At 42.0% G+C, this 27,040-nt stretch overlaps 1 protein-coding gene and 1 long non-coding RNA gene across 3 annotated transcripts in view; one reads left to right on the top strand and one right to left on the bottom strand.

Annotated features, from left to right (window-relative positions):
* Window positions 1-8,653: 8,653 nt before the first annotated feature.
* On the bottom strand, window positions 8,654-13,034 carry LOC309537510. The gene is made up of 2 exons (XR_014221938.1): window positions 11,564-13,034; window positions 8,654-10,724 (listed from the first exon to the last, which is right to left on the bottom strand). It is a non-coding gene; the product is annotated as an uncharacterized lncRNA (long non-coding RNA).
* A 484-nt stretch (window positions 13,035-13,518) lies between these two features.
* CDYL2 (chromodomain Y like 2) overlaps window positions 13,519-27,040 on the top strand; it is a 75,093-nt gene continuing 61,571 nt past the window's right edge. The window contains exon 1 of one of the 2 annotated variants that reach the window (XM_082232322.1): window positions 13,519-13,818. In XM_082232322.1, coding sequence (XP_082088448.1) covers window positions 13,780-13,818 — 39 coding nt within the window. In that variant the 5' untranslated portion in view covers window positions 13,519-13,779. Of the gene's footprint in view, window positions 13,819-13,923; window positions 15,469-27,040 lie in introns of those variants that run through there. The other variant, XM_082232321.1, reaches the window with a different exon arrangement.

Here is a 27,040-nt window from a genome sequence, read left to right as displayed (position 1 = left end):
TATATTATTTAGTGTGGTGCAGTGGTTAGAGTGTTGGACTACGACCTGAGAGACTGGGACCTGAGAATCATAGAATTGTAGAGTTGGAAGGGACCTTGGGAGTCATCTTGTTCAACCTCCTGCAATGCAGGCATCTCAGCTAAAGCATCCATGACAGATGGCCATCCAACTTCTGCTTAGAAACCTCCAAGGAAGGAGAGTCCACCACCTTCCAAAGGAGTCCTTTCCACTCTTGAACAGCTCTTACTATCAGAAAGTTCTTCCTGATGTTTAGTGGGAATCTCCTTTCTTGTAACTTGAATCAATTGGTTTGAGTCCTACCCTCTGGAGCAGGAGAAAACCACCTTGCTCCATCCTCCATATGACAACCTGTTAGATATTTTTAGGTCGCTATCATAGCTTCTCTGTCTCCTCTTATCCAGGCTAAACTAACCCAGTTCCCTCAACCATAAGGCATAGTTTACAGACCCTTGATCATCTCAGTCATCACATGTTCCAGCTTGTCAATATCCTTCTTAAATTTTGGTGCCCAGAACTGGACACAGTACTCCAGGTGTGGTCTGACCAAGGCAGAATAGTGTAGTACCATGACTTCCCTTGATAGAGACACTATACTTCTGTTGAAGCAGCCTAGAATAGCATTAGCTTTTTTGCTGCTGCATTACACTGTTGACTCGTGATAAGCTTGTGGTCTACTAAGACTCCTAGATCCTTTTCACATGTTAGAGTTTATCATGGAAAGTTGTGGTATAAAGGTCAAAAGAAAGATACAAAAGACACAGTTGGTCGATTTATGTGCCTGTACTTGGTCTGTGGTTTTGGTGTGCTTTAGTGACTCATAAGAACATCAGAAGAGACTTATTGAATCAGGCCCAAAGCCTATCCAGTTCAGCAAACTGTTCTCAGAGTGGCTAGCCAGCTGCCTCTGGGATGTCTGCAAGCAGGAAGTGAGTGAAGCAGCACTCCTCACCACCGCCTTTGACTCCCAGCAGCTAGGTATTCAGAGGCTTACAGCCATTGCGGCCAGTAACCTTTGATAGTCTTATCCTCCATGGATTTGTCTACTCCTCCCTGAGATGAGGCATTCTCTGTGGTGGTACCCTGGCTACAGAACTCCTCCAAGGGAAATCAGACAGTCCTCCTCTTAACCTGCATTCAGGAAACATTCGACTTTTCTTCTTATTTTATTAGAATGCAAAATCAAGCATAGAACAAAATAATCACAGAAAGTAGGTAGGAAATATCAAAGCAGAGAGGAAACGGGAGTGGGTGGAGAGACATCCATAATACAGTCCAGTCCTTTAAAATATATTTTTATCCAGGCTCCTGGTCTACAGTTTATGAAGGTTTTACACTGCTGGTTTTTAATAGCTGCCTGCAACATGTTATAATGTTGTCATACATTGTTTTTGTCTGATTTTATCATTGGGAGCTGCTCTGAGTTCCTTAGGGACGGAAGGGTAGGTTATAAATTTGAAATACTAATATCATAGACTAGGAATGAATGAATCTGTCCATTTCAATTCTTCTTACTTCCTTATTTTTCCAATCTTTGGTTCAGATCTCCACATTTCTGCATGTCGTCATGAAAATTCATCAGCATTGTCCTAATATAAACAATTTGAATGCGGTTTTACCTAATACACATTTCTGCACATTTTCCTTAATTTTGCATGTTATTTTCATTAATATACACATTTTAAAGCACACTTTAACAAATTTGTACACAAATTTAGAGAAATGCAAATTTTGAAGCATGTGTTTCAGTTCACATGTGGGAAGTGCAAATTAGGCCAATTCAACTTTAAATGCAGTTTGAATAAAAAATTCCTCCCAGTGTCTGCTCAATGAAAATATTGTGGCCTGTCCCAGTTGCTCCAGGGTAGGCGCCAATTTTGCCCTGAATTGCATCACTCACATAAATGTATACACATGTAGAGAACGTTCAAACAAACTCGATTCCCACCAGTCACCTGCAAGAGAGTGTTGAGGAAAATCTGTTTCTAGATTTTTTGCTAGGAAAAGACACATCCATTTGTGTGCATAGGTCAATCAACCACAACTTGACTGCAGTGAAGAAGTAATCCACAGTTTATATTCTTGAGCACGAGATTGGAAAGCAGTTTCTTGCCAGTAAAGTCCCTCACTTAATTTAGCTTTTTTTTCCCCCATCAGGAAGCATTTCTGGAAAAGGAGTGGCAATTGATGGAGACATTCCATTGTTGTTGCCTCTATAAATTCTTCTCTGAGGGCCAGCACAGGCAATCACAGAAGAGACAAAAGGTGCAGTATGTGCGAGTGAAGGTGAAACAAAGAATTGGACTATCTGAAAGTGCGACAGCCCCCTCTTCACAATTCTTGTGGTATGTTTGTATTTCAGAATCTCTGTCCCCAGTAAATGGAAAATCTATAGATAGAAAATTTATTGTGGGTTCAGGGCTCAGCTCCGAGCTGAAAAGAGGAGGATGTGGAATGCATATGGGAAGGCCAGTGCTGGTGCATGGTGCTTGATAGAGTAGCAGCATGGAAGCAGGTAATTCTCTTACTGGACTGGGATCTTTTAATTTCCAAGTGAGTTCGAAAGAGCCCTTGGCAGGTTTCCATCCAATGGGCCCTGAGTCATTCTTACAGCCATCATAGTTTCCCCAAAGTTCAAAGAAGTTCCATCTTTCTAGGGCACTGTAAATTCTTATTATTTTTTTAAAAAACAAAACAAAACACTATGGTGGCTGTCACAAAAACATGGCAGAACTGAGGCAACAACCTTCTATAACTGAACATGCTGAGAGCCTTCTCTGAAGATTCTATTCACTTTAAAGATACAGTAGTGCATATACATATGGGGTGTGTTCACAAAGGGGACTGCGGAATAAGAGAAGAGGATTCATGTAAGTGGGGAGTGGTCCCTGTGCAACTGGGTGTTTAAAAAGGAAGGAGGGGGCAGGGGGAGTGCAAAGGGGGCTGCACAATAGGAGAAAGGAGAAAGTATGGAAATGGGGGTGAAGTGTATCCACCCAGGGAACTCTGAGCTGTCCATAACTTGTGAGGTTAAGGTGACATTCCTATGTAAAAATGTAATGAGAGCTCACCAGACTGGGGTGGAATCTAGACACATATTTAAAAAGGCTGTGAAGATGCATTTTTTTTAAAAAAAAGGTTTGGAAAAATATATTGAATTTGCCATAGCTCACCATCACCACCTACTGTCACATTTGTATAATGCACTTTACAACACACTTAAAATGTTTTATTTGCAGATCTATAGCTGAGTCCTAGGTATACTTCGTGTTTTCAGTTGTGTGTGTCATTGTCTAATTATGATCAAAAGTGACCAGGAGTAGCTGAAAGCTATGGTTTCCTCTTTATGAATTCTTGCTCTTATTGACTTCTTTCCCTCTCACTTTTCTAGCTGCCATTCTGAGATTTGTACAAAGTATGGCTGAGAGAGTTAGAGAGATCAGAATGATTCACATCTCAAGTGCCCTTGCACATAACTCGTCACACCACCACTCCTTTTAATTACTATTTGCTGTTTGTGTCTGCACAGACAATCTCCACCCACAAGCAGTAATTTGACCCCTTGCATTTCATGTGCAGACGTGTCATTACTGGTGCAAAACTTTCAGTAGGTGTCCATGGGGAAGAATTTATGAAAAACATCTCAACCAGTTTTACCGGGCCAGTAAAGGTCAATGGGTTGCTTATCCCAGTGTCCAGCATCTAAAATGTATATCTGCTTTTGGCACAGAATTTCTTCATATGAGGCATATGATACTAGTGGTGTAGCAGCCAAATTTCTTCCTGGCTTTTGAGGTTCTCAATTATTCAGTCTTGTTTCTGGAGCCAGTTTTTGTTTCTGAATTTTGTTACAAAATGCATGTTCAGCTTGTTATAGATTTAAATGCCTTCCATTCCCCTCTGATTCCTTCCTCCCCCCATTACATTACCTAGGCACATACATACAATGGCAAAACATTCCCCCCCTTAAAAAAATATTAATATGATTTGTACACCTGATTGCATCAAGATTATTTCTGTGAGTTGGGGCAGTGTCAAATGTTAGTTCTACTCAGAGTAGACCCATTTAAATTAATGGCTAGGATGAACTGAGGCCCATGAATTTTAATGGGTCTATGACTCTGAGTTGAATGGAATTGGCCCAAACCCTTATTTCCCATTAGCTGCTAGATTAGCAAATGGAATGAGTAAAAGTACAAAGAAATTGTGGACAGTGGTACCTCGGGATGCAAACGGCATCCGTTCCAGAGCCCCATTCACATCCTGAATAGAACTTAAGATGCGACGGCACGTCTGCGCATGCGTGGGTCGCATTTTGCCGCTTCCGTGCATCATTTTGAGCGTCTGTGCAAGCAGCGAAACCTGGAAGTAATGCGCTCCATTACTTCCGGGTAGCCGCGGAGCGCAACCTGAAAGCGCTCAACCTGAAGCACATTCAACCCGAGGTATGACCGTATTGGGTTTTAAAATTTATTTATTTTTCTTTGCATAAAAGGTATAATTTTTTAAAAAGTGAAGAAAAGAAGAAAGACTATAGTACAGTGGTACCTCAGGTTAAAGATGCTTCAGGTTACAGACGCTTCAGGTTACAGACTCCGCTAACCTAGAAATAGTACCTTGGGTTAAGATCTTTGCTTCAGGATGAGAACAGAAATCGCGCAGCGGCAGTATGGCGGCAGGGGGAGGCCCCATTGCTAAAGTGGTACCTCAGGTTAAGAACAGTTTCAGGTTAAGAACGGATCTCCAGAACGAATAAAGTTCTTAACCCGAGGTACCATTGTATATCACTATAACTACTGCTATCAGTTAACAATTACATTTTTTTAACCTACTGTATATTGTATAAATGAGTTCCAAATTGCATTATCCTTCTCCATGCAAAGTCTACATCTATAAGCAATCCGCTCATAAATGGCAAGTGTAGACAGGTCTTCAATCCACGGAATAAATGGAGCCGTATATTGATCTTTCCAATGCAGCAATATCAGTCTCTTGGCCACTGTAAGGGCATGGAGAATCTATTTATGTTGTCCAGTTGTCAAATTCCATGTAGTAGGTATATAGTTCAAAAGCATATTATCCTCTGTAGATTTTACATTTATCCGCACAGTACAGTCATAATTATATAATCCACTACTTCCTCCCAAAACTTACTAAGTATGGGACATTTTAAAGACATGCTTTCAAGAAGCATTATCCCTATTCATGAGATTTAAGGGTTTTCCTATTGAATGGGGTTATGTTATCGAATAAGATCCTATCAACGCAGGAGGAAAAATTGGGATTTTATTTATTTATTTAATGGCATGTGTATGTTGGTAATGTGGCAGGTGGAGGGAAGGTGCAATTGATCTGAACACTGCAGCACACTGCATGCTCCAATTCCAGAATTAATTTCAAAAATTCTCAGAGTTAAACCAGAATTCAGAAGGAGAAGAATGCAAGTAGAGTAAACTCATAGTACAAAAAATGAACAAAATGGATGAACCCCTTTCATCCCTATCTGACACCAATGGAGGAAATGGCAGGATTATTAAGGATGACAAGAAATGGATAAAATATGGGACACTTGAACTCTAGCTGTTTTGGTCCTCCTGCTATACCATGAATCTGGCTCAAAGTACATTCAACAGATTGTTGCTCCTGGCTTCTAGATGAAGAGTACACTTACCCATTCTTAGTCCATAAACAATAAGTATTTGTGGTCCCCATTACAATAATTGTCAGCCTTTTTTATCACATGCATTCTGAGAATGCAGAGTACATATTTTCCCTGCAGCAAAACCAACTGAAGTGAAAGCTGCACCATTGGCACATTCTCGAAGTGAAACTTGGCTGCAAGGCACAAAATTAGTCATTGAAAATTACCTTAAAATATAGGCAAAGGATTGTTAGGTCATTGAACTACTGTATTTATGCGAATCTAATGTGCCATAGAATCTAATGCGCACCTCCATTTTCAAAACCTTGAAACCAAAAAAAAGGATTTGCTATGTCAGTGGTGTTTTTCAAGCTTGCAATCGAATCTAATGAGCCATCAAATCTAATGTGCACCTTAATTTTTGTGACATAATTTGGCCCAAAAATGTGTGCATTACGTTTGAGTAAATATGGTATATACTGTTGGTTAAAGGAAGAGTTGCTTTCCATCCTAGAATGAAATCTGAAAGACATACGGTATGTAATGTTGAACACAGTAAGACGAAGCAGTTTACTTGGCAGAGACTGCAAACTATTATTATCGAGTCTGGACCTTCCTTTTCAGTTTGCTGTAGTCCACATTGAATGAATATAATCTGGTACTAGTTTTGGGGTCTCACCTTGATCCACATGGGGAGGGGTAAGAAATTTGGTTCAGTTTGCAATTAAAGACAGACCTACCTAACACACACTTCCTAAAGCATTATGTGAACTGAAAAACAACCATCAGCTCTCCAGCCAAACAATGTGTGCAAAAAATGCACCTACTGGCTTACAAAACTGCAATTTAGTAGGTGAAATTGTTTGCATATTATACAAAACTGCATACAAAACTGTAATGTAGGAGACATTTTCACAAAAAATACTGATTAATTTTCATAAGGACTTTTAAAAAAAAATCACAACTTGATGTGAAAATGTGGACTGAACTTCAAACTGGAAAATTTAGAAACATTGACAGTCTCATCCATCCCTAGTTCCAAGGTTCCAGGTTGCTCTTTTGTCTCCTAGGAGATCTCAGAGTAGCAACAAGCAAGGTCAAAATAGGAACTATCAAGGCACTTTGTATGCAGGCCTGCACCAGTTTCTCCAGCTCCAAGAAATATTGAAAAGGGGAAGCCAAGCTTTTTCACCTGGCTGAGTACAAGATGGAAGTAAGGGGGGGGCAGAAGATGCAATTATCAACCTTTCCTCCTCCCTCCTTCAATAATAATAATAATAATAATAATAATAATAATAATAATAATAATAATAATAATAATAATAATTGTTTTACCCACCCAGGACAGGTTACATTTAAACACAATATTAAAAACAGTTTAAAACCATTTGCAATCACAAAAATATGGTGAGTCCTTATTTACAGCCTTCACCAAAAAATGGTCACAGAGCAGTTTGCAAAAAAATAGGGAAACATAATAAGCAAAGCATTATAAGGATTCTTATAAATTGCATAATTTATAAGCCTCCCTGCTGCCTTGCCCTGCCCTGCCCCATCTTCATCCAGATAAACGACAGCAATGCTAGCTTCTGGAAGGAGGCTCCATTGTTCTGCCCCCACCATACCAGCCACTACAGCCTATGATATCTTTTTTATGAAGCAATTCCACACATCCAGGGAAGTTCTAGAATCCTCAAGACACCATATAACTCAAGAATTCACAATGAAGCAGAAGTGTGGATGTGTGAAACTGTGTTGTACTGAATCAAGCCACAGAACCATCTAGCCAAATGCTGTTAACTTTGGTAGCAACTCTCATCCATACTACCAGATTCCTTTTAAAAGCCAGGGAATTAAATCTTACACATGCAAACATGTGCTTTGCCATTGAGCTATGGTTCTTTCTCATATTAATCTCACAACTTGGATTTTTGCGTGAAAGAGCTATTGGTCATCCTGCACAGCTTCCAAATCCAAAATGACAAAATAGGAAATTTTATGTATGTGATGTGCAAAATACTGATTTGAGTAATGGGAAACCATATTGCTTTGCCACCCTTAAACTTCTGCAAATGAGTAACTCTCAGCCAGAGATGCGCTTTCGTAGTTGCCTGCACTCGTCTCCTGGCCACAATCAGGTGACAACAGTGAGTCAGCATTCTTCTTTCCAGTTAACTCTGATCAGGAACGGAGTGTAAGATGACAAGGCTGGCAAGGCATTTCCCTTTAACATATTTTCTCTTTGCAGACTAAGAGCAGTGCTGTGTGGAATGCCCATTGCAGGGACGCTGAGAGGAAATTCCAGAGCTATGCTGCTATAACCCATTCCCTTCTCAAGAATGATTAAATATGCATTGTCAAAGCGTATGATCCTCTGCTGTGGCACTCTGCTAGAAAACTCATATTGATTGGTTTCAAAAAAGAGCCATCTCCTGCCTGAGTCATAACTTCTTATCTGGAAACTATGGTTCCTAATATCAGTCATAAGAGCAGAAGTGGTATAGTGCTTAACGTACTAAGTTGGACTGGGTCAAATTTTTGAGGATGTGGTAAACTGGATCGCTTGTCAATTCCATTCATGCTCTCTAGAGCAGAGATGGAGAACTTGTGTCCCTCCAGATGTTGACTGCACCCCCACCCCCAGTGCTGTCCATAGACCATGCTGGCTGTGACTGAAGGGAGATGGAGTCCTACTGGAAAAATCCTACCATATGTAAGAGGGCAACTTTGCATTTAACCTACTGTCTGATTGCCACAGCAGTTAATATCTGGGAGAAATCTATGGGGTGTCAAGATCCAGGTTTTCATCACATCGAGCACCTAAACCTTTTAGTGACTCTGTGAGATGAATCCATTGGGGTGTGCAAAATCAGGGGCAGGGCTAACAGACATAGTCCCCTTCTCCCTCCGTGTATGCAGGGCTCTATTATGTAACCTGTTTACTGAGCCTTTATCCTGATTCGCTTGATAATTAATATGCCTCTGAATCACCAGTGGTCTTTTAATAATTGATTTGTTATTATTCTATTAAATAGATAACAAACAAGACTAGCAGGGTATTCCAACAAATTCAACAAAAGGTGGGGGAACCAACTGAGCACGGCCAGGTAAAAGGTAAGGAGATGAAAGATATCCATAAAAATATCAGAAGAAATTTGAACAAAAGAGGCAATACGGCAGTATTCCAAGACATAAACAGTGGGTCAACAACTTGTACAGTCAAAAACACTGAGCATTTGTTCCAATTTGTCAGGACGTTATACGGCAATGGGCATTCATCCTGCCTAGGGTGCTCAAGCATCTTCCCATTATTAATTTGTTCATCCTACTTTTCAGCGCATTTCCCCATCCTCGTCCTTGCTGCACAAACTCTGATTCTATTTGAAGTGCATTTGTTGCACTACAGAAACCGAGCACTTTAAATCCATTTTATGGAGCAAACCTAAATTTTGAATCCTTCCTGTAAAATACTAACAGATTGGATGTGCCCATTGTCTATTCATCAAGGTTAACTTGTAAAGATGGCTGAAGAAATGATGGGATGTATTTACTTACCTTGCTTGCTTGCTTACTTACTTACTTATGGCATTTATATCCCAACTTTTCCTCCAAGGAGCTCAAGGCACCATACATTGTTCTTCCCCTCTTCATTTAATCCCCACAACCACCCTGTGAGGCAGGTTGGGCAGAGAGGCAGTGAATGGCCCAAAGTCACCAAGGTCAATGGGGGGGGAGGGATCCCCTGAATGTGCACTAGGCGCCACAATGTAAGGGCCCCTCCAGAGCGCTACTTATTAGTTTTTTGGTGCATTCTGCAACATGTCATTGACACAATAATAGTGCACTAGTGATGAATTTATACTGGACCATACACACATCGTTCTATTTTATTAGCTGTTCTGTGATGCTTACCCAATGTTACTGCATTATTGCCATCGGGAGGCGCACTCTTATACCATAGCACAACAAACACGAGACAAAAAATAAACCGGAACATTTGTGATAGAAAAGGATACGGGATTTGAGCAGGCGGTTACAGGGCATGCAATGACCGGAAGCAAAGCCGTTTGCCTGCCCTGGAACCTTTGCAGAGCCAAATAGTGTTGCAAGCAGGATCGTGTCTAACCACCTGACACCATCATAAGCCCAAATCATAATGAATAAAAAGGGTGTGTTAGAGAGGCACCACTCTAATATGTCTTCAAGGATGTCACCAACAAAACACTGGGGGAAATAGAGTTGGGAGGAATGTTTAGCCAAACTATTTCACAGAGCTATAATGAACGAGCTGATCTCTTTATGTTCAAGTTAGAGTAGCAGGATGATCTATGGATAGGTTTTATGAGAAATGCAATCCATTTGTTTTGCACTGCAATGCTCAGAATGAGGACTGTGTTACTGCAAACTGGCAATATAAGATTGTATAATTTATCTTCTTGTTTTTGCTTGGTTTTCTTTCTTTCTTCTGTGTAATTTAAATTTGAAAAATAAGGGAGGGAGGAAAAGAAAGTACGTATTGAGCGGGGGTCATGGAGTCCCAATTTTCTGGCTGCTGGATGATCCATAATGTCAAACACATCCCAACACATTTCTAAATATTTGTCCCCAGATGTGTCCTGGATTAATTTATTGGATCGTGGCTCCAGCAACAGCCAAGACAAAATAGCTATTGAACCATAGTTTTATGATTAAATAAATAAAAGGCATACTGGAGTGGAAAACAGAGCAATAAGAATTAAAGGTGTTTACTCAGCTCTTAGCAATAAAACAACTCTAATAACTTTTCAGTGTTCAGTTGCCTATACAGAATGCTTGGTAAATTCTGCTCTTCTAATAGAGACCACAATTTTGAGAGATGGTAAGCTTAAAAATAAAATAAAATGCATGGTACCATTTCCAAAGTGCCATTTGCATTATTGATAGTATTATCAAATACTGCACAGCAAAAGATTTACAAATCTGTGCAGTTAATGCAGAACAAACATTTCCTATCCACATGAGTATAGATACTTGTGAGTTTCACTTGTGAGTTTCTCAAGTTTCTCGTTTTAACTAAAGACTTGGTCTGTTCAGAGACAAAATATAAAGAATATCAGGTTCTATTCTTAACAGCACAAAGCACAGGGTTAGCCTTAGCCTAACACAGCCTTGGCACCTGTCAAGGCTTCTACTTTCAGTATGTCATATCGCACTAATGCGAATTTAGAGGAGTTGAGAAGAGATGGAAATGAGCAGGATTAGGCAAAACCAGTTCCCTTCATTCAACTTAATTAAGGTGGCAGTGTTGGGTAAGCAATCCTATGGCTAGAAAGCCACAGACCCCAATCCACAGCACCCAAATCATCCTCATCTCAGGAGAGGAGATAGAAAATACTGGAAATGTCTTGTAGGAAAGACCTATCTTTATTTTACCTTGCTCCCTTCCACTGGAACCAATAGGGTTTACATCTGACTAGACGTGCATAGGATTGTTCTGTTGTTTAATGAGTTTTGTGTCTTCACAACTACCCTTTGGAATCCCCCCCCCCCTGAATAATAGACAGGTACAGTCTTTGTTGGGGTGCGGCTGGCGCTGTGGGTTAAACCACAGAGCCTAGGACTTGCCGATCAGAAGGTCGGCGGTTCGAATCCCCACAATGGGGTAAGCTCCCGTTGCTCGGTCCCTGCTCGTGCCAACCTAGCAGTTCGAAAGCACACCAAAGTGCAAGTAGATAAATAGGAACCGCTCCGGCGGGAAGGTAAACGGCATTTCCGTGTACTGCTCTGGTTTGCCAGAAGTGGCTTAGTCATGCTGGCCACATGACCTGGAAGCTGTACATCGGCTCCCTCGGCCAATAAAGCGAGATGAGCGTCGCAACCCCAGAGTCGGCCATGACTGGACCTAATGGTCAGGGGTCCCTTTACCTTTACTTTACAGTCTTTGTTGTCTCTTCACTGCCTACTGAAGGCCTTTCTTTTCCAACAAACCTTGAGTATTAGAACTGTTTTTAGGTGTTTAAATCATTTCATTGCTTGCTTGTTTGCTCTCCTGGACATCTTTGAGATAAAGAGTGGCATATAAAGTTTAACAACAACAACACATCATTATTACTCCAATTTATAAAACACTTTTCGTTCAACATTTATATTTAAAGGATGGCATCCAATGTTAGTCATACCCAGAGTACACCCACTGGATTTAATGGACATGACTACCTTAAATGTATTAATATCTATGGGTCCACCCTTGACTGTGACTAACACTAGCTACAACTCAACTACATCTGCCTTACAAAGCAAAGCAAGCAGCCACAGTTCAGTAAGCAATTTAAACTATCTGAAACATAATGAAAATGCAGTCAGCAGTCCTGTAATTACACTATAAAACTTAATAAAATATTTATACTAAAACAGCAGAGGACAAACATTAATATTCTATTTGAATATGTGAGTTTTCAAAATTCATTTGAACATGGGAAGACATGAAGCCTCACAGGTCAGCCCAAGGAGCGAATTCCCAAGTCTGGGTGCTACCACCCAAAGGACTCTGCCCCTTGAAAATAAAAGTCCTACTCACTTTATTTGTGTATGAAGGGAAGGGAGTGCTCATTATGGGAACATACTGGTTGAGAAACTGAAAGGAACTGAAAAGTACAAGGAGAATCTTGCTCCAGTATCTAAGAAGGCAATGTTCTAAACTTGTTCCTTAATGATCAGGGTACTACACTATGTTCTGAGAGCTGGATTTTTTAAAACAGTAAACCATAGTCATATCTCTAACATTATGGTTCCATGTGTGGTGAGTGAGTTGGGTGATGTATGTGTATCAGTGAAAGGCTGGTCGACCAGGGCAAATGGTGTTATCTATATAAAATAAATTTTGATGATATGCAAAGTAGTAGAGTAGCTTACAGCTAGGAAGCTAAATAACTCTTTTAGGTGATTGATAGTTTCTTTGTAAAGACTATACAATGTCCAGACTCTTTATATTCAAAAGAACTTTACTTTCATAAGCATATAACTAAGAAGAATATATTTACAATCTCATGCTTATTCAAACATGGGTACATTCTCAGTTGAATTGTAGACTGAAGTCTACTTACTTAGTCTTACAAACAAAATTGTGTTGAGACTTGCACCAAAGTTTTACCTAACTCAGGGCTTACTGAGAGCTCCTGCACAGGTTTCTCCCTATTAATGTTTAGGGATCTTCCGCTATCTGTTTCACATCAGACAGATCACATTGACACCATACCATCCTCAGCAGTATCCTGAGCAGCCTCTCTTAGGAACCATTCTCCCTCACACACATAGAGAGAAGAGAAAGCAGATAAAAACAACAGTTACTGGAATAACAGTCACAATAGAATGGAATGCCTCTCTCATGTGACTCAACAGTCAGCCAATCATATGAGAGCCATTGCCTGAGGGGGGGACGACCCTATGTTTAAAGTACACAGTAATTTAATATAAATAAATCTTCACATTTCAGGAACTTAAATCATTATCCTTAACTTGTCTGTCATTGGCTCAGGCTCTACCTACTGTTGGCCTCCCTCCCTTCTGCCCTTTTGGTCACAATGGGCTCCAATCACCAGTGGAGTGCATATATGATCGATCTTGTTTTTAAGGAATGAAATTGCATGCAAGATGCTTTCCAACACTTGAAAGTGACACAGTAGATGGACTTTACAGGCATAAAAGCAACACAACCTTATTTTTATTTATTTTTTCCACAAGGAGAAAGGGAAGAGTGGGAAATATTTTATAGATTTTGACACAACACCATTATCAGAATGGGTAAACTTTTGAGACTGTGAGAAGACATACCAACAATCTACATCCCTAAATAAAGATCCAGGTATGAAGATGCTGAATCAGATCATTGGTCCCATAACTAAATATTTTGTCGAGTGGCAGAAGCTCTCAAAGCTTTCAGGCAGGGGGTCTCTCCCAACCCTAACAGGAGATGCTTGGGACTTTCTGCCTCCAGGACAGGTGGCTCTTCCACTAAGCTATGGTGGAGGACTGAGTTTTCATCCCCTAGCAACAGAATAAGTCAATAACTAGGAGGGGAGCAAGAGCAACCACAGAAAAGTACAGAGACAACCAGTCTGCACGGCTACATTCATCTCTGGTACATGTTTAAGAAACAAACTTCCCCATACATTTACCACTTGGTAAGTTGAGATGTCTTCACCCCATGTCTCATTACTTGATGAATGCATGTCCAAATACATGAACTGCTTTCACTGGAAAGCATCAGTGCTGATATGAGGTGGCATGAAATTTCTGTCCCCTGTGGTATTTGATTGGCAATGACTCAGTCACACGTGCAACTTGCCATCACCTAATGTTGCAGTCATGAAATGATAGGAAGGTAGTTGTGAAAACTCAACAAAGCTGCTATATAAAATGTTGGTGATGTATTCTATTGGAAAACTGTCTAGAGTGGGAGCCATGTTAGCCTGTTGCAGTAAAAATAAAAAAAAGGTCTTGCGGCATCTTAAATGTATTATGGCATGGGTGCTTAATCAACAGACAAGATCAGAGGGCTAATGCTTTACTGTGAAAATGCGGATTAATTTCACTGCTTCCTACTAGGGAGTAAGTGAGAAACAACATTCTGCTTGGCATAGCATTACCTCTGAACTGGAAAGTGTGACTTGTGTGAACCAACCCTGATCTTGGCTTTCTGTTTGTGGCTTGTTTTAGTGAATCCAACTGCAATCTCCAGTTTGAATGTAATACTAAAGACTGTAGTTGGTTGTGCTCACTAGCGGCAAGCAACAGGGGAAGTGATCAGCACATTCACAGCAATCCGTCAACCGCGGTTTATTGTGACACATTACAGTGATCAACATGCGCTTGGGGTCGCAGGTTGTGTTGTGTATATGGCTGGTCTACTGAGGCCCATCCAAGCTGCCAAAAGATGTTTCTACTCCCACCCTACCCCTTGCATCTATAAGCAGGTGGATGGGATGTCTTTGGGACAGGTTGAATTTGAGACTGGGAGGCAACTGGAAGGAGAGGGAACCAAAGAACCTGTCAAAACCCTAACCCCCCCAGACAAATCTGATCTGAGTTGGTCCTTAAGATGATGGCGATGTCCTCCTTTTGGAAGGTAGGAAGTCACATGACACAGTCAGGCCTCTGGCTCAGATGGCCTAACAGTGACGGGCAGGATGGCTCTCCAGGGTTTCGGCCGAGGTTGGGGATGGAACCTGCGTGCAAAGCAGATGCTCTACCCTGTGAGCCCTTTCCCCTTGGTCAGCCAGGACCTCTGGCGGGTCCCTTTGGAGGAACAGACAAACGTGTGTGCAGCTGCGGCGGCAAAAGGTGCAGGGACTTTTGCTCGTTGGGGGGTTTGCCATGCGGAGGGATCATCAGCCTTCCCTTTTCTGTCCTCCCCGCCCTTGTGCCGCTTCACTAGGGTGGGTAGTGGGGGGGGGGAGTTCCTGAAGGCGCAGACACCCGCGCGCAAGCACACACACACACACGACTCCTTCACACGCATGCAGAGCGCCGCTCTCTTGCCGCTCCACGGCTGCCACTGCTGCTGCCGCCGCCGCTCTTGCTGGTTACGCCAGCCCGCCCGCCCGCCTGCCGCCCGCCCGCCTGCCTGCCTCTCGCCGTCTCCCCTCGCCTCCGATTCTGCGCACACAGCCTGTCATTCTGCACAGCACAGTTTTTTCGCTCCGCTCGGAGAGCGAGTGGTGGAGAGAGAAAACACACACACACACACGGAGGGAGAGCAGCTCAGGAGCCCGGCGAGAGAGCGAGGCGCCCGAGTCCCGCAGCCCAGCATGGCTTCGGGGGACCTTTACGAGGTACGGCGCCGGAGCGGTTGTCCGGGGCTTGGCCGGAGGGCAGCCGGCGAAAGGAGGCGGGCAGGCAAGCAGGCAGGCAGGGAGGAAGAGAAGGAAGGAAAGGAGGAAGGAAAGAGGGAGGGAGGGAGAGAAGGAGGGACGCCCCGGCCAAGGAGGCTGCGGGGGCTTGTTTGGCCAAGGCGTCTTTTCCGCGCGGGGTCTTTCTCTCGGGGGGCGCCGGGGGGTCTCCTTCCCCCCCCCCTCTGGAGTTCCTGGAGGAACTGGGAGGAAATGGCCAAGGTGGAGAGGAGGCGGAGGGGGGTGGCAGATCTGCTGCTGCTGCTGCTGGCGGGAGGGATGGATGAAGCGCTCCCTCCCTGCTTTCTCTTTCGAGACCCCCCCCCCCGCCACTTTCCACGGGGTATGAGTTGAGTAGGCCTTAGAGGAGAGTTAGCGGGCCAGGGGGAGGGGGCACCCCAGCCGGACAGCCCCCGGGGCGGAAAGTCCAGGTAAAGTCCTCTGGACTGCTCCTCCTCCTCCACCGCCCTCGGAACCCAACCCGGTAACAGGAAGGAGAGAGGAGAGAGGGTTGCGCCCCGGCATGCGGCGGCGCAAAGTCTTGGCAAAGAGGGAGGCGCTGCCTGTTTTTCTTTCTCTCGGGGGCTTCCCAGGCTTGCCCCCAGGGGGCGGATGTAAGCCACGGGGGAGGGGCTTGGTGAGGAGGAGCTGGAGCCTCTGGTGGACACCAGTGCATGCTGGGGGATATTGGGGGGGGGAAGGTGCACTCAAGGATGCTGGGGTTGGGAGGTGGGCTGTCAAAGTTTGGTGGGGTCTTGAGAGAGGAGGTCTTTGGGGAGGCAGGTGCTCCTGGATTGGGTTAGCCTGGAGGTCTTCAAGTGAATCTTCAAGTCTTCTGAAGAAAGTCACTGATTCTGTGCCGGTTTACTAGTTTATCATACAGCACTGAAGTGCAAAAGGAGAGAGGGATTTGCCCTCTGCCCACCATGTTAACTTGAGTAGATCCTATTAGATTGTTCCATGTGGATTAGAGGATGCTGCCTGTGTTTGTCCCATGATTTTGGACTAGAGGATGTAAGTGCAGGAAGTAGTACGCCAACTATCTGGTTGGTCAGAGGTCAGAGGTGCTGAATTGGGGCATGGGCAACCCAATGGAAACTCTGGATGACCATCTTTGGATCTCACTCCATGTCAGAATTTTAATGGATGGACTACACTTTGTACCAAAGCCTCTCCATCCAAAGTGCCACCAAACCTCTACCTCAGATGACACAGGGTTGTATCTAACTAAGTTCTACTCAATTGACCCATTGAAACTGAAGGGTCTGTTAGTCAGTCCATTCATTTCGGTTGGTCTACTCTATGGGATACAACCCATAGGGAGTTGCTTTATTTTGATTCATACCAGTTGTTGACACCATCTAGCTCACTATTGTCTACACCAGTGTTCCCAGATGTGGTTGAGCTACCATCTCCCTTGAACATTGGCTAAGGTGGGCTGGGGGTGATGGGAATTGCAGTCCCTCAATAATAGAAGATCCAAGGTTGAAAAACACCGGCTGGCCATAGCTCTCCGGGGCTTCAGGAAGGGAATGCTCCCAGACCTACCTGGAGATGTTGGAAATTGAAGTTGGAATCTTTTACATGGAAAACAAGTGCTCTACCTCAAAGCTACAGCCCTTCCCCAATCTAAATCAAGCAAATTTAATCTCATAATGTACAGGTACACCGAACTTGATATTGTGTAGCTAGCAACAGCTAGCAACCATCAAGGCTACCAATGGAACAAGTCTGGAAATAATAAAACCAGTTTGTTAGAGTTTGACACATAACATGCCTGAGATTTAAATCGGTTCCGATATTGGGTTTACCTGTGGGGCATCTTATGTTCTGATAGCTGTTTTAGACACCACAAAGAAGTGGCAGCAGATGTTCCATAATACAGTCTTGACTTGAGCAATATAGAATGTCCTAGAAGATTCCCTCTTTTTAAAAATAATGCTCACCCTCCACATAAAGATTATTCAGACAATTAGCAGACTTGTTTGCAGCCAATTAATCGATTAATTAACCAATTCAATGGATTAATTAGCTAATTCAAATTAATGTTAAAGTCTTAATGGTGATTAATCCCAACTGGAAGTTTGGAGCCTCTTTTCCTAGAACTCCCTTATTGATAATGTGTTTATAATAAAATGTATGAGTGGTATGTTAATGCCTGTAATATTTTGAAGGTAGTTGATGATGTTACTAGTCTCTCTGGTCTGTAAGACATACAAATTATACTTTCTTTGGAAAAATAATATGTGGCAGAGGTGACAACTAATATTAAACACAATGGTTGCAATTCAGGAAACCATGTATCCCACAGTAGATCTTGGTCAGGCTCCGCCAAGAAGGTCGGTGAACCATTCCCTAGTTGGCTTTGGGAAATATGTAACTGCAATTCCAGAAGTCAAATCACCAGATCATATCTATTGCCTGAATAAAGAAGTGTATATTAATTATCTCCAGCAATGCTGATTTCATACGCGTTAGTGCTGCTTAAAGGCCATTTGTAACACCAGATTTTTAAGCAGTGACTGCTGAACCAGAGTTATTTGCACCAATGAAGCTAAGTTTGTGGTATTGATGGCTATTTTTAATGTGGTGGTTTTTAACTTTGAAGGCCAAACTTTTGCTGGATCAAGTTTAGATGCTTGTCTTGAATTACAGCTTTGTGCTCAACCTTTGAGGATTATTAGGATGAGCACTCTGAGAGGAAGGGCAGACAACAAACGTTAGAAAATGGAACAAATGGATTTTTGTACCTCCTGCTCTCCTTATTTGTTTTCTCTATGGAGCAAGCATAGCTACAAGTTGCTTTATCTTTTGTTGGTGTTTTATGGATGATTTAAAGGCACAGGTGTTCAGATATGGATAGAAGAGTCTGGATGCATCTTTAGCATCTGAGTGCCCTTGAGGAGCAATTAAAGTTTTGACCCTTTGTGGTACAACTTGATTTCTTCTGGAGCAAACAGAATCTCTCAAGGTGACATCAGCTACTCAGAAGTCTGCTCCGATTTATATTGATGCCTTTAGCTTTGCTTGAAGCTTGCATAGGTTTGAGTTTGTAGCCTGCCAGGGAGCTTATTGCATCGGTTTTCTCTCTTCTCCAACTCCACCATTGTTGGTGAAATTCTGCCTATTGATTACTTGCTTGGTTTAATGTGCTTGCTTGGTTTATTGATATAAATATTTGTTTTGTGCTGGGTGAACTTTATTGCAAATGTTTACATTTATTTCATACTCTGGAAACATTTCAGCATGAATACGCACATGGGTGCTAAAAGAAAGCATTCATCCTTCTCCATGAAGCTGGCATTGCATTCATATAGACGTTATTGCTATTCCTACTTTTATTCAGAAATATTCTGAAAATATGTGCACTTCAGGATTGTGCCTGAGAAGATAGGTTGTTGATTATCTTACATTCTTCATGGGACATACAAATAAATATACCAAGCGGAATTTCTACAGGTAACACTATTATACTATTGTAGTGAACAACATTCTGGGGAATGGTTGTAGCTCAGTGATAGAGCATCTGCTCTGCTGACAGAAGTTCCAGGTTCAACCCTTAACATCTCGAGAGAAAGGGCCAGGAGTAATCCCCATCTGAAACCTTGGGCAGCTGTTGCCAGTCACTGTAGACCAGCTTTTACCAGCCTGATGTTCTAGAGATGATCTAGAGATGTTTTCAACACCAGCTCTCATCAGCTCTGGCTGATGGGACTTGTAATCTAAGACATGGAAGGGACCAGGTTGACAAGTTCTGGTATAAACTGAGCTGGATGGATCAATGACCTGACTCTGTAAGGCAGCTGTTACAGGATACTCAGCCAAAATCATCTTAACATCCCAAGTACCTTTACAGTGTTTGACGATCTACCAGAATTGTGGATAGGCAGCTTTGCATATTATTGATTATTGGTTTTTAGGTTGCCTTTTCCCTCAATGGTTGCTTTTACATTAAGTAATATGGAGAACACCTGCATCAATTGTTTGCAAGCATAACTAAAACTTATATTCAGATGGATAACATCAGACCATCACCTGTATGTTGGGCAAACTCTTTGCTTATAGCAAGTGTCGGAAACCTTTGGTTGTCCAGATGCTGCTGAACTACAGCTCCCATTAGTCCCAACCAACATGGCCAGGGAAGATGGGGCACTCTGACGACATCAAACTCTGCGTTTTAAGTAGCTGGGTATCTTTATTTTAACATGTTATACTGGAGAAATGTTTTCACATGTCCTTTTGGTTAGTAATGTCCTTATGATGCCCTGTTTAATATTGGAGATTGTGCTTACAGGCTTTTGCTGAAGTGTGGTATAGATGATAGTCATGATGCTGATGCTGATGATTAGTTTTGTCATAGCCGTAATCTGTAAAGTTTGTAAAATTACTTTGCTACCTATGATTACGGTCTCAGTGATCAAAGAGTCATGACTAAATGGAGCACTTTCAGCATCTGCAGTTCATAATTCATGTTGACTTTTTTGTGGCCTATGTATGAGTTCTCAGGAAAATCAGTAAGAGGAGAAATAGCAAGAGATGCCAAGATTGAATTAGAGTGGCGCAAGATAGGGTTTTGTTGTTGTTTAGTCGTTTAGTCGTGTCTGACTCTTCGTGACCCCATGGACCAGAGCACGCCAGACACTTCTGTCTTCCACTGCCTCCCACAGTTTGGTCAGACTCATGTTTGTAGCTTCGAGAACGCTGTCCAACCATCTCGTCCTCTGTTGTCCCCTTCTTCTTGTGCCCTCCATCTTTTCCAACATCAGGGTCTTTCCCAGGGAGTCTTCTCTTCTCATGAGGTGGCCAAAGTATTGGAGCCTCAGCTTCATGATCTGTCCTTCCAGTGAGCACTCAGGGCTGATTTCCTGAAGAATGGATACGTTTGATCTTCTTGCAGTCCATGGGACTCTCAAGAGTCTCCTCCAGCACCATAATTCAAAAGCATCAATTCTTCAGCGATCAGCCTTCTTTATGGTCCAGCTCTCACTTCCATACATCACTACTGGGAAAACCATGACTTTAACTATACGGACCTTCGTTGGTAAGGTGATGTCTCTGCTTTTTAAGATGCTGTCTAGGTTTGCCATCGCCTTTCTCCCAAGGAGCAGGGGTCTTTTATTTTCGTGACTCCTGTCACCATCTGCAGTGATCATGGAGCCCAAGAAAGTAAAATCTCTCACTGCCTCCATTTCTTCCCCTTCAATTTGCCAGGAGGTGGTGGGACCAGTGGCCATGATCTTCATTTTTTTGATGTTGAGCTTCAGACCATATTTTGCGCTCTCCTCTTTCACCCTCATTAAAAGGTTCTTTAATTCCTCCTCACTTTCTGCCATCAAGGTTGTGTCATCTGCATATCTGAGGTTGTTGATATTTCTTCCGGCAATCTTAATTCCGGCTTGGGATTCATCCAGCCCAACCTTTCACATGATGAATTCTGCATATAAGTTAAATAATCAGGGAGACAACATACAGCCTTGTACTCGTTTCCCAATTTTGAACCTAGTGGTTATTTAATTCATTTATGAATCGCTTCCTGGAAATGATTTCACAATATAATTTTTACAAATTCTTTGGAATAATGTCTCAAAACAGTTAAAACAACTGCATATATATATATATATATATATATATATATATATTCAAATCCAGTATTGATCAAACTGGGAGAAAAATCTCCTCTTAGAGATTTTGTTGAAAGAACCAAGTATTGCTTTCTATTCACTATCCAATGGCCATGTAGCAAATGTGGGGAAGGGCTGTAGCTCAGTGGTTGAAGAAAGTCCCTGCTTCTGTTCTCAGCTTTTCCAGCTAGAAGTGAGAGAAAACCCTGCCTGGAACTCTGGGGAGCAACTGCTAGTCAGGGTAGATAGTACTGACCTAGCTGGACCAATGGTCTGACTACCTATATAAGGCCGCTTCCCATGTTCCTAAATGCATGTGAAGATGACACTTGTAGTAGATAATAGCTGCTACCCCTCCATTAATAGGTGTGGAACTTGTGAAGTTATGCCGTCTACCCTTCCATTCAATAGAAATGGCACATGTTGGACAAATCCAGTTTTTGAGCCTGTGCCAGTAAGTGCTGCTATTGCATACTCTCCAACTAAAATTGTTCTTATTCATTTGAAAGGGGGGGGGGGAATTAAGCACACGCTTAACTTCACAGCTGAAATCAGTGGAACACAATAGCGCTTGATGTTGAATGGATTGTGCCCCGTGCTTTTAATCTTTCCGACTTTATGATATCATGTTTACATCTTTTGAGAGTTGTGTATAGAATTAATGAAAATGCATGGTAAGTTTAAACATATAAAATGACAAATTAGTCACAGCATTTTATGTATATATATTTTTTCTGATGATGTGAAATGTGGTTTACTGTACTACAATTTAAAAATTGTGAGCTATTTGTCATTTAGAATGAGTTTACTTAGGTAACTTGAAATACAGTCCTGAGTTTTCACATCTTAGAAATTTAGCCATTGGCCTTTTTAAAAAAGCAAGTTTAAATCTGCAGAAAGCAGAAAACATAACTTAGGTGTCTAATTAAGACACCTAATGTTCAATTAAGGAATTAAGTCAATATTGTTAATTTAAGTGTTATTTTCAGGGCCAAGTATGGCAGGCTTGTTCTGAGTTTGGTTAGCCCCAAACTCTTTACTGTATTTTGCAGACATTTTCAGCCCTGCTCCCCCTTCAACTATTTCTTGGCAATTCCTTTGTGACTGTCTGCCTCTTGATTTGTATTACTGCCTGTCAATCTGTCTCTCATTTGGATTCATTTCCTCATGTAGCCAAATCACTGAATCAGTACCCTCATTCTCAGCTGACTTCATTTGCCCTCACTTAACATTGTCAGTTTCATATCTCATTGGTCATACCGAGTAATGATGTCATCTTATTCACCAATATGGTTGACTAGAGTTGCCTATGTAACTAAACCAGAAGGAAACAAAGAAGTAAACAGAAGGTGGGATAAAATGGCATTGAAGTAACAGGTGGGGAAGGCACTAGGATAAAACCAGATTGGATAAATGTGCATATTCTGACTTACAGTCAAAGAGTTTTGATGGGTAGGGCTTGATGTGGGGAAGCTATTTCTAAAACTCATTTATTCTGGGACCAAAAAAAACAACCCTGAAAAAAGAAATTATTCATTACAGCCCAAATTCAGGAGCCCCACACAGACCACAACTTCTTGCCTATCAGACTTTGAGTTCTTCTAATGCTAGAAAACTGGTTCTAACCTGAAACCAGCCTTGCTGTTCAGTCCAAAGGTCCATTTATTCCAGCATCCTTTTCCCCATAATGGCCAACGAGATGCCAAGCAGCAAAGACATAAGCAGGGTCTTCTCTCAGCCCTCCCTGGAGATCCAGAGGCTTGAATCTGGGACCTTCTGCATGCAAAGCAGAATTGTGGCCTCCTTAAGAGTAAGAGTGGTTTGACGCTGGAACAAGGTCTGCCACAGGAGGCGCTGGGCTCTCATTCTCTGGGAGCATTTCAGCAGAGGCTGGGCAGTCTATGGTAAGGGATGCTGGCTGCTGCAATGGTCCATTCCAGCTCTGATTCTATGAAAAGCACCAATTTATGAAATTCCCGCACAGAACCCTGGGCAGACAGAGCAAAAGAAAAAGAGAGCAGTATAAATTTCACCATCGGAAAGTTCCTTACACTGTGTTCCACAGACACTGTAACACAGCAGTCTGTGGTTTTTTCCCTACATGTACAGTTTGAGCAAAAGCCCAGTTTTATTTTCTGTGTTTTGTTTCAATAAAAGAGCTGATCCCTAAGTTTTTCCTAGGAATATGAGAAAGCGTTTCTACAGTTGCTCCAAATGGCTGTTAAAGGAACAATGGGCTGATTCAAAAATACATATATTTTTTGTCAACACAAGCAGTCAAATGTCTTCTCCTGTTATGCACTTGTGTGAGAAAAAGTAAATGTCTAATGATAAATATGGCTCGTCGAAATTTCTGTGACTGCAGCTGCCAGAGAGGGCAGAATCATAGCAATGATCATATGTTTCCCTATCCAGGACCATACATTACATTTATTTGCAGAAATGCATGGTTGACGGGAATGTGGATTGTTCACATGGTCAGGAAAGGCATTGTGTGAACTAACCTGTAGGCATTTAAAATAACTATGGCTTAGTTCCAAAGAATTGTGAGCGGAAGGAGAAAACACATTAGTGTTGTTCTGTGAGCTCTTGCAGAAGCGATGTTGGAGACTTCTCACATGGCAGTGCCCTAATGTGTCAGAGTTTGCACTGTTTCAGTGTAAGAAACAGAGAATCAGGAAAATGCAGACTGAAGTGTTTATATACCAACCATGTGAAAGTCTCAGGGTTGGATCTGCACAATACCTTAACACAAGAATTTGCACCAACGGAAGTACACCTCTTTGATTTGGGGGTGCTTTGGTCAGGAAACTGCTGTTCAGCTAAGCTGGAAATCATTCGTAAAGTGTAACAGATCTCTTGCTAGCGATGGCTATTGGAAGGCGGCACTATTGGAAATTCTCACTAATTTCCATTTAGAAAATAATTGCTATGTCTTTTCAGTTTCTTGGTGAGGGGCAGAGTAGAAGGAATTGTGCCCAGTCCCAGCTACGGTATCATTTTTTTTAGTTTCTCCATTCTTTAGTTTTTCTGTGCAATCTCTCTCTTCTGTCCTAGGGGGAAATTAAAAATAGCTTCTCAATGTGAACCAGGAAGTCACCTGTCCAGACAACAGGATGGTTCTTTCTAGTGTGTGTGTGTGTGTGTGTGTGTGTGTGTGTGAGAGAGAGAGAGAGAGAGAGAGAGAGAGAGAGAGAGAGAGAGATATCCTGCTCCAGCCACTCTGTTCTGTTCTTCTATCCCACCTGACAGTTGTTTTCCTTCTCAAGTTTTGTCACTGATATATTTTTGGGCTGTTTTGGGGGGGTCTTTCCCCTCTTAAGTTTTCCTGAAAATTTTTTATGTGTTTATTTACTTGTTTGTATCTCAGGATTACCTTAAGAGTGCTTTTAGTTCTCTTATGTGCATTTGTGGTGTGGTTTTGAATGTATAATTATCACAAGAGTGGGAAGACTTGAATCTAGAACATAGATGACGGCAAAGCTAAGAGCTTTTGAATCGCACTGATTTCAATGGAAGCCCCTACTCAACACCCTTACTGAAAAGAGAGGAAATTGAAGGTAGATCATGCCCAGTGTCATTGAACAAATCAAATGAAACTACTGATGACATTAAGTATCCCCATGAAACCCAAATGAAATACTTGTCAATGATATCCGTCAGAGCGTTTGAACACTCTGTTTTCATCCCATGGAAATACTGTAATCCTTTAAATACTGCTGGTGGTTACTACTGACTGCAGTCAGTAAAAAGGCCCCAGAATGGGCAGGGAGGGGCTGAGTCGTCACAGGGTATCTACTGCTGTCATGTGACAGCATCAGGCTCCATCTGGGAGCCCAGGAAGCCTGTGCAAACAGTTTTTCTGCCCCCACTTCTACCTTGGCTAGCGGCCCCAACAGTGACCCCCTAGCTCCCTTAAGCCCCGCTTGGCAGCAACCAGCACCAGCATTGCACACTTAAGCCATTAATTAAGCAAGCCAATAATTAAGCAAGCGATCCTGGAGAATGTGATGTCATAAGATAGTTGAAGCTAAGCAAATTGTGTCCCTGGTCAGTGCCTGGATGAGCGACTGGTTCCTAGGAGTGTATGTAGGGAAGGTTGTTGTACGTATAATAGATAAATAAGTGATAGGAGGAGGGCATAACCTTCCACAGTTTAATTTTTACAGTTCAGGCAGCTGTTAAGCATGTTGATACAGAGACCTTAGTGATTTTGATGACAAACAGAATTAGTATATACGCTCATAAGTAGTAAATTCCAGCATTGTTTATTGACACTCATTAAAAACCCTTGTTGACTTGGGATATCCTTATGCATTCTCCACATTGTGCTCTGCTCTAGCATGTAAAGGATAATGAACAGTTCAACCTTAAAAGCTCTTCATCAACAAAAGCCCTATTAAAGTTAAATACGGCCTCTGTGAATAGAGGTGCTTGACGATCTCAGAACCAGGCTTAAAACAGAAATGAAGTTCTCGAAGAAATGCATCTCAGCAAGATCAAAGCTAGGGCTGCGATGGATTGCGGAAGTGAAAACAGTGGGAGGAACTGCCTTTTGCAGTCCCAATTTCAAATCTTGCAGTTTTGGCTGGGCAGAATTATATCTGCTCACGTTTTAGCAGGTTGTAGCCACGCATCAGTTTGTTAAATAAATGATATCCTGAGTCCTTTTGGGCACATGTGCTTTGCTTGCTGCCTCACTCCACTATGGCTTTTGTAGCTTAAAGCTATATAAACAGTCATTTTCACATATGCACAGTTTGCTTGTTCCATAATAACTTACCATTGGCAAAAGCACGGCAAATTTTGGAACAGCCGCTAGAATTTCTGGAGCGGAATCCAGTAGTGGCAAGACCCAATCCATTCTGAAAGGTCCTTTATTTTCTCCGCCTCCCCTTCTTTCCCAGACAATCTGTTTTAATCATAGATTGATTTTTAATGTAAAGTGGTCAATTGCTTATAGTGTGTGCCGTATGGAACAGAATCTTGCACAGTTATCCTGTGTTTCAGAAAATGCTGCTACTTGCAAAGGGGCAGGCAGACGTCTATGTGTACCAGACACATCACTACCCCATGAAAAGATATTTAAGTTTTTAAAATATTTATGTTTTATTAAGGTGATTGCAATTAAAAGAAACAAAGTGATACAGAACAAACAACAGCAAAGATACATATAAAAGTGAAAATACACACAAACATACAAAGGCAAAAGCGATATACAATATTCCCATACATTCTTGTATACATTGTTATAGTGTTATTGTCCTAATGCTTACGTAAATGTTAATAGCCTACTACTTTTTGTATACACTCATTCCAAATGTTACCGTATTTATCCGTACAGAGTCTGTGCCTGTAAGCAGTCTGTTCATAAAGTATGAGTGATGTCATATTGTCAGTCCATTGATTGAAGGGTATCATACCTTTATTTTTCCAATTCCTCTTGGCTACCATGAGAGCACGGAAAATCCATTTCCATTGTCCTGTTGATAAGAAAATATATTTAAGTTGCTGATATTACTGTGAAGAAGCTACATAACTGGGTTATGGCAGATGGAGTGGGGACCTCCACAGTACTAGAGCCTCTCCGCCAGCAGAATCCAGGACACTCCATTGAAAGAGGCAACCATCAGCAGAACAGAAAGGGAAGCAATTCTGTGGATTCCCTCTCTGCCGCAGCCCCAAATTGCCTAATAAATCTGCTCTACAGGACCAAAATTGGGCTAGCTTTCTTTAAAGGAGTGGTGGTATTTGCTTTTAAAATACACTATTTTACACTTTTCATGTTTGAGAAGAATGTTTGTTCTCCCTCCCTCCCCCCCCCAAAATCTATCTATCTCAGATAGATAGATAGATAGATAGATAGATAGATAGATGATAGGGTTGGCGATACT

Source organism: Podarcis vaucheri (genome assembly GCF_965113315.1).
Source record: "Podarcis vaucheri genome assembly, chromosome: 7".
In the NCBI taxonomy this organism is placed as follows: domain Eukaryota; kingdom Metazoa; phylum Chordata; class Lepidosauria; order Squamata; family Lacertidae; genus Podarcis; species Podarcis vaucheri.
The sequence above is the reverse complement of the archived record's forward strand: the minus strand, read 5'-3'. Positions and strand labels throughout refer to the sequence as shown.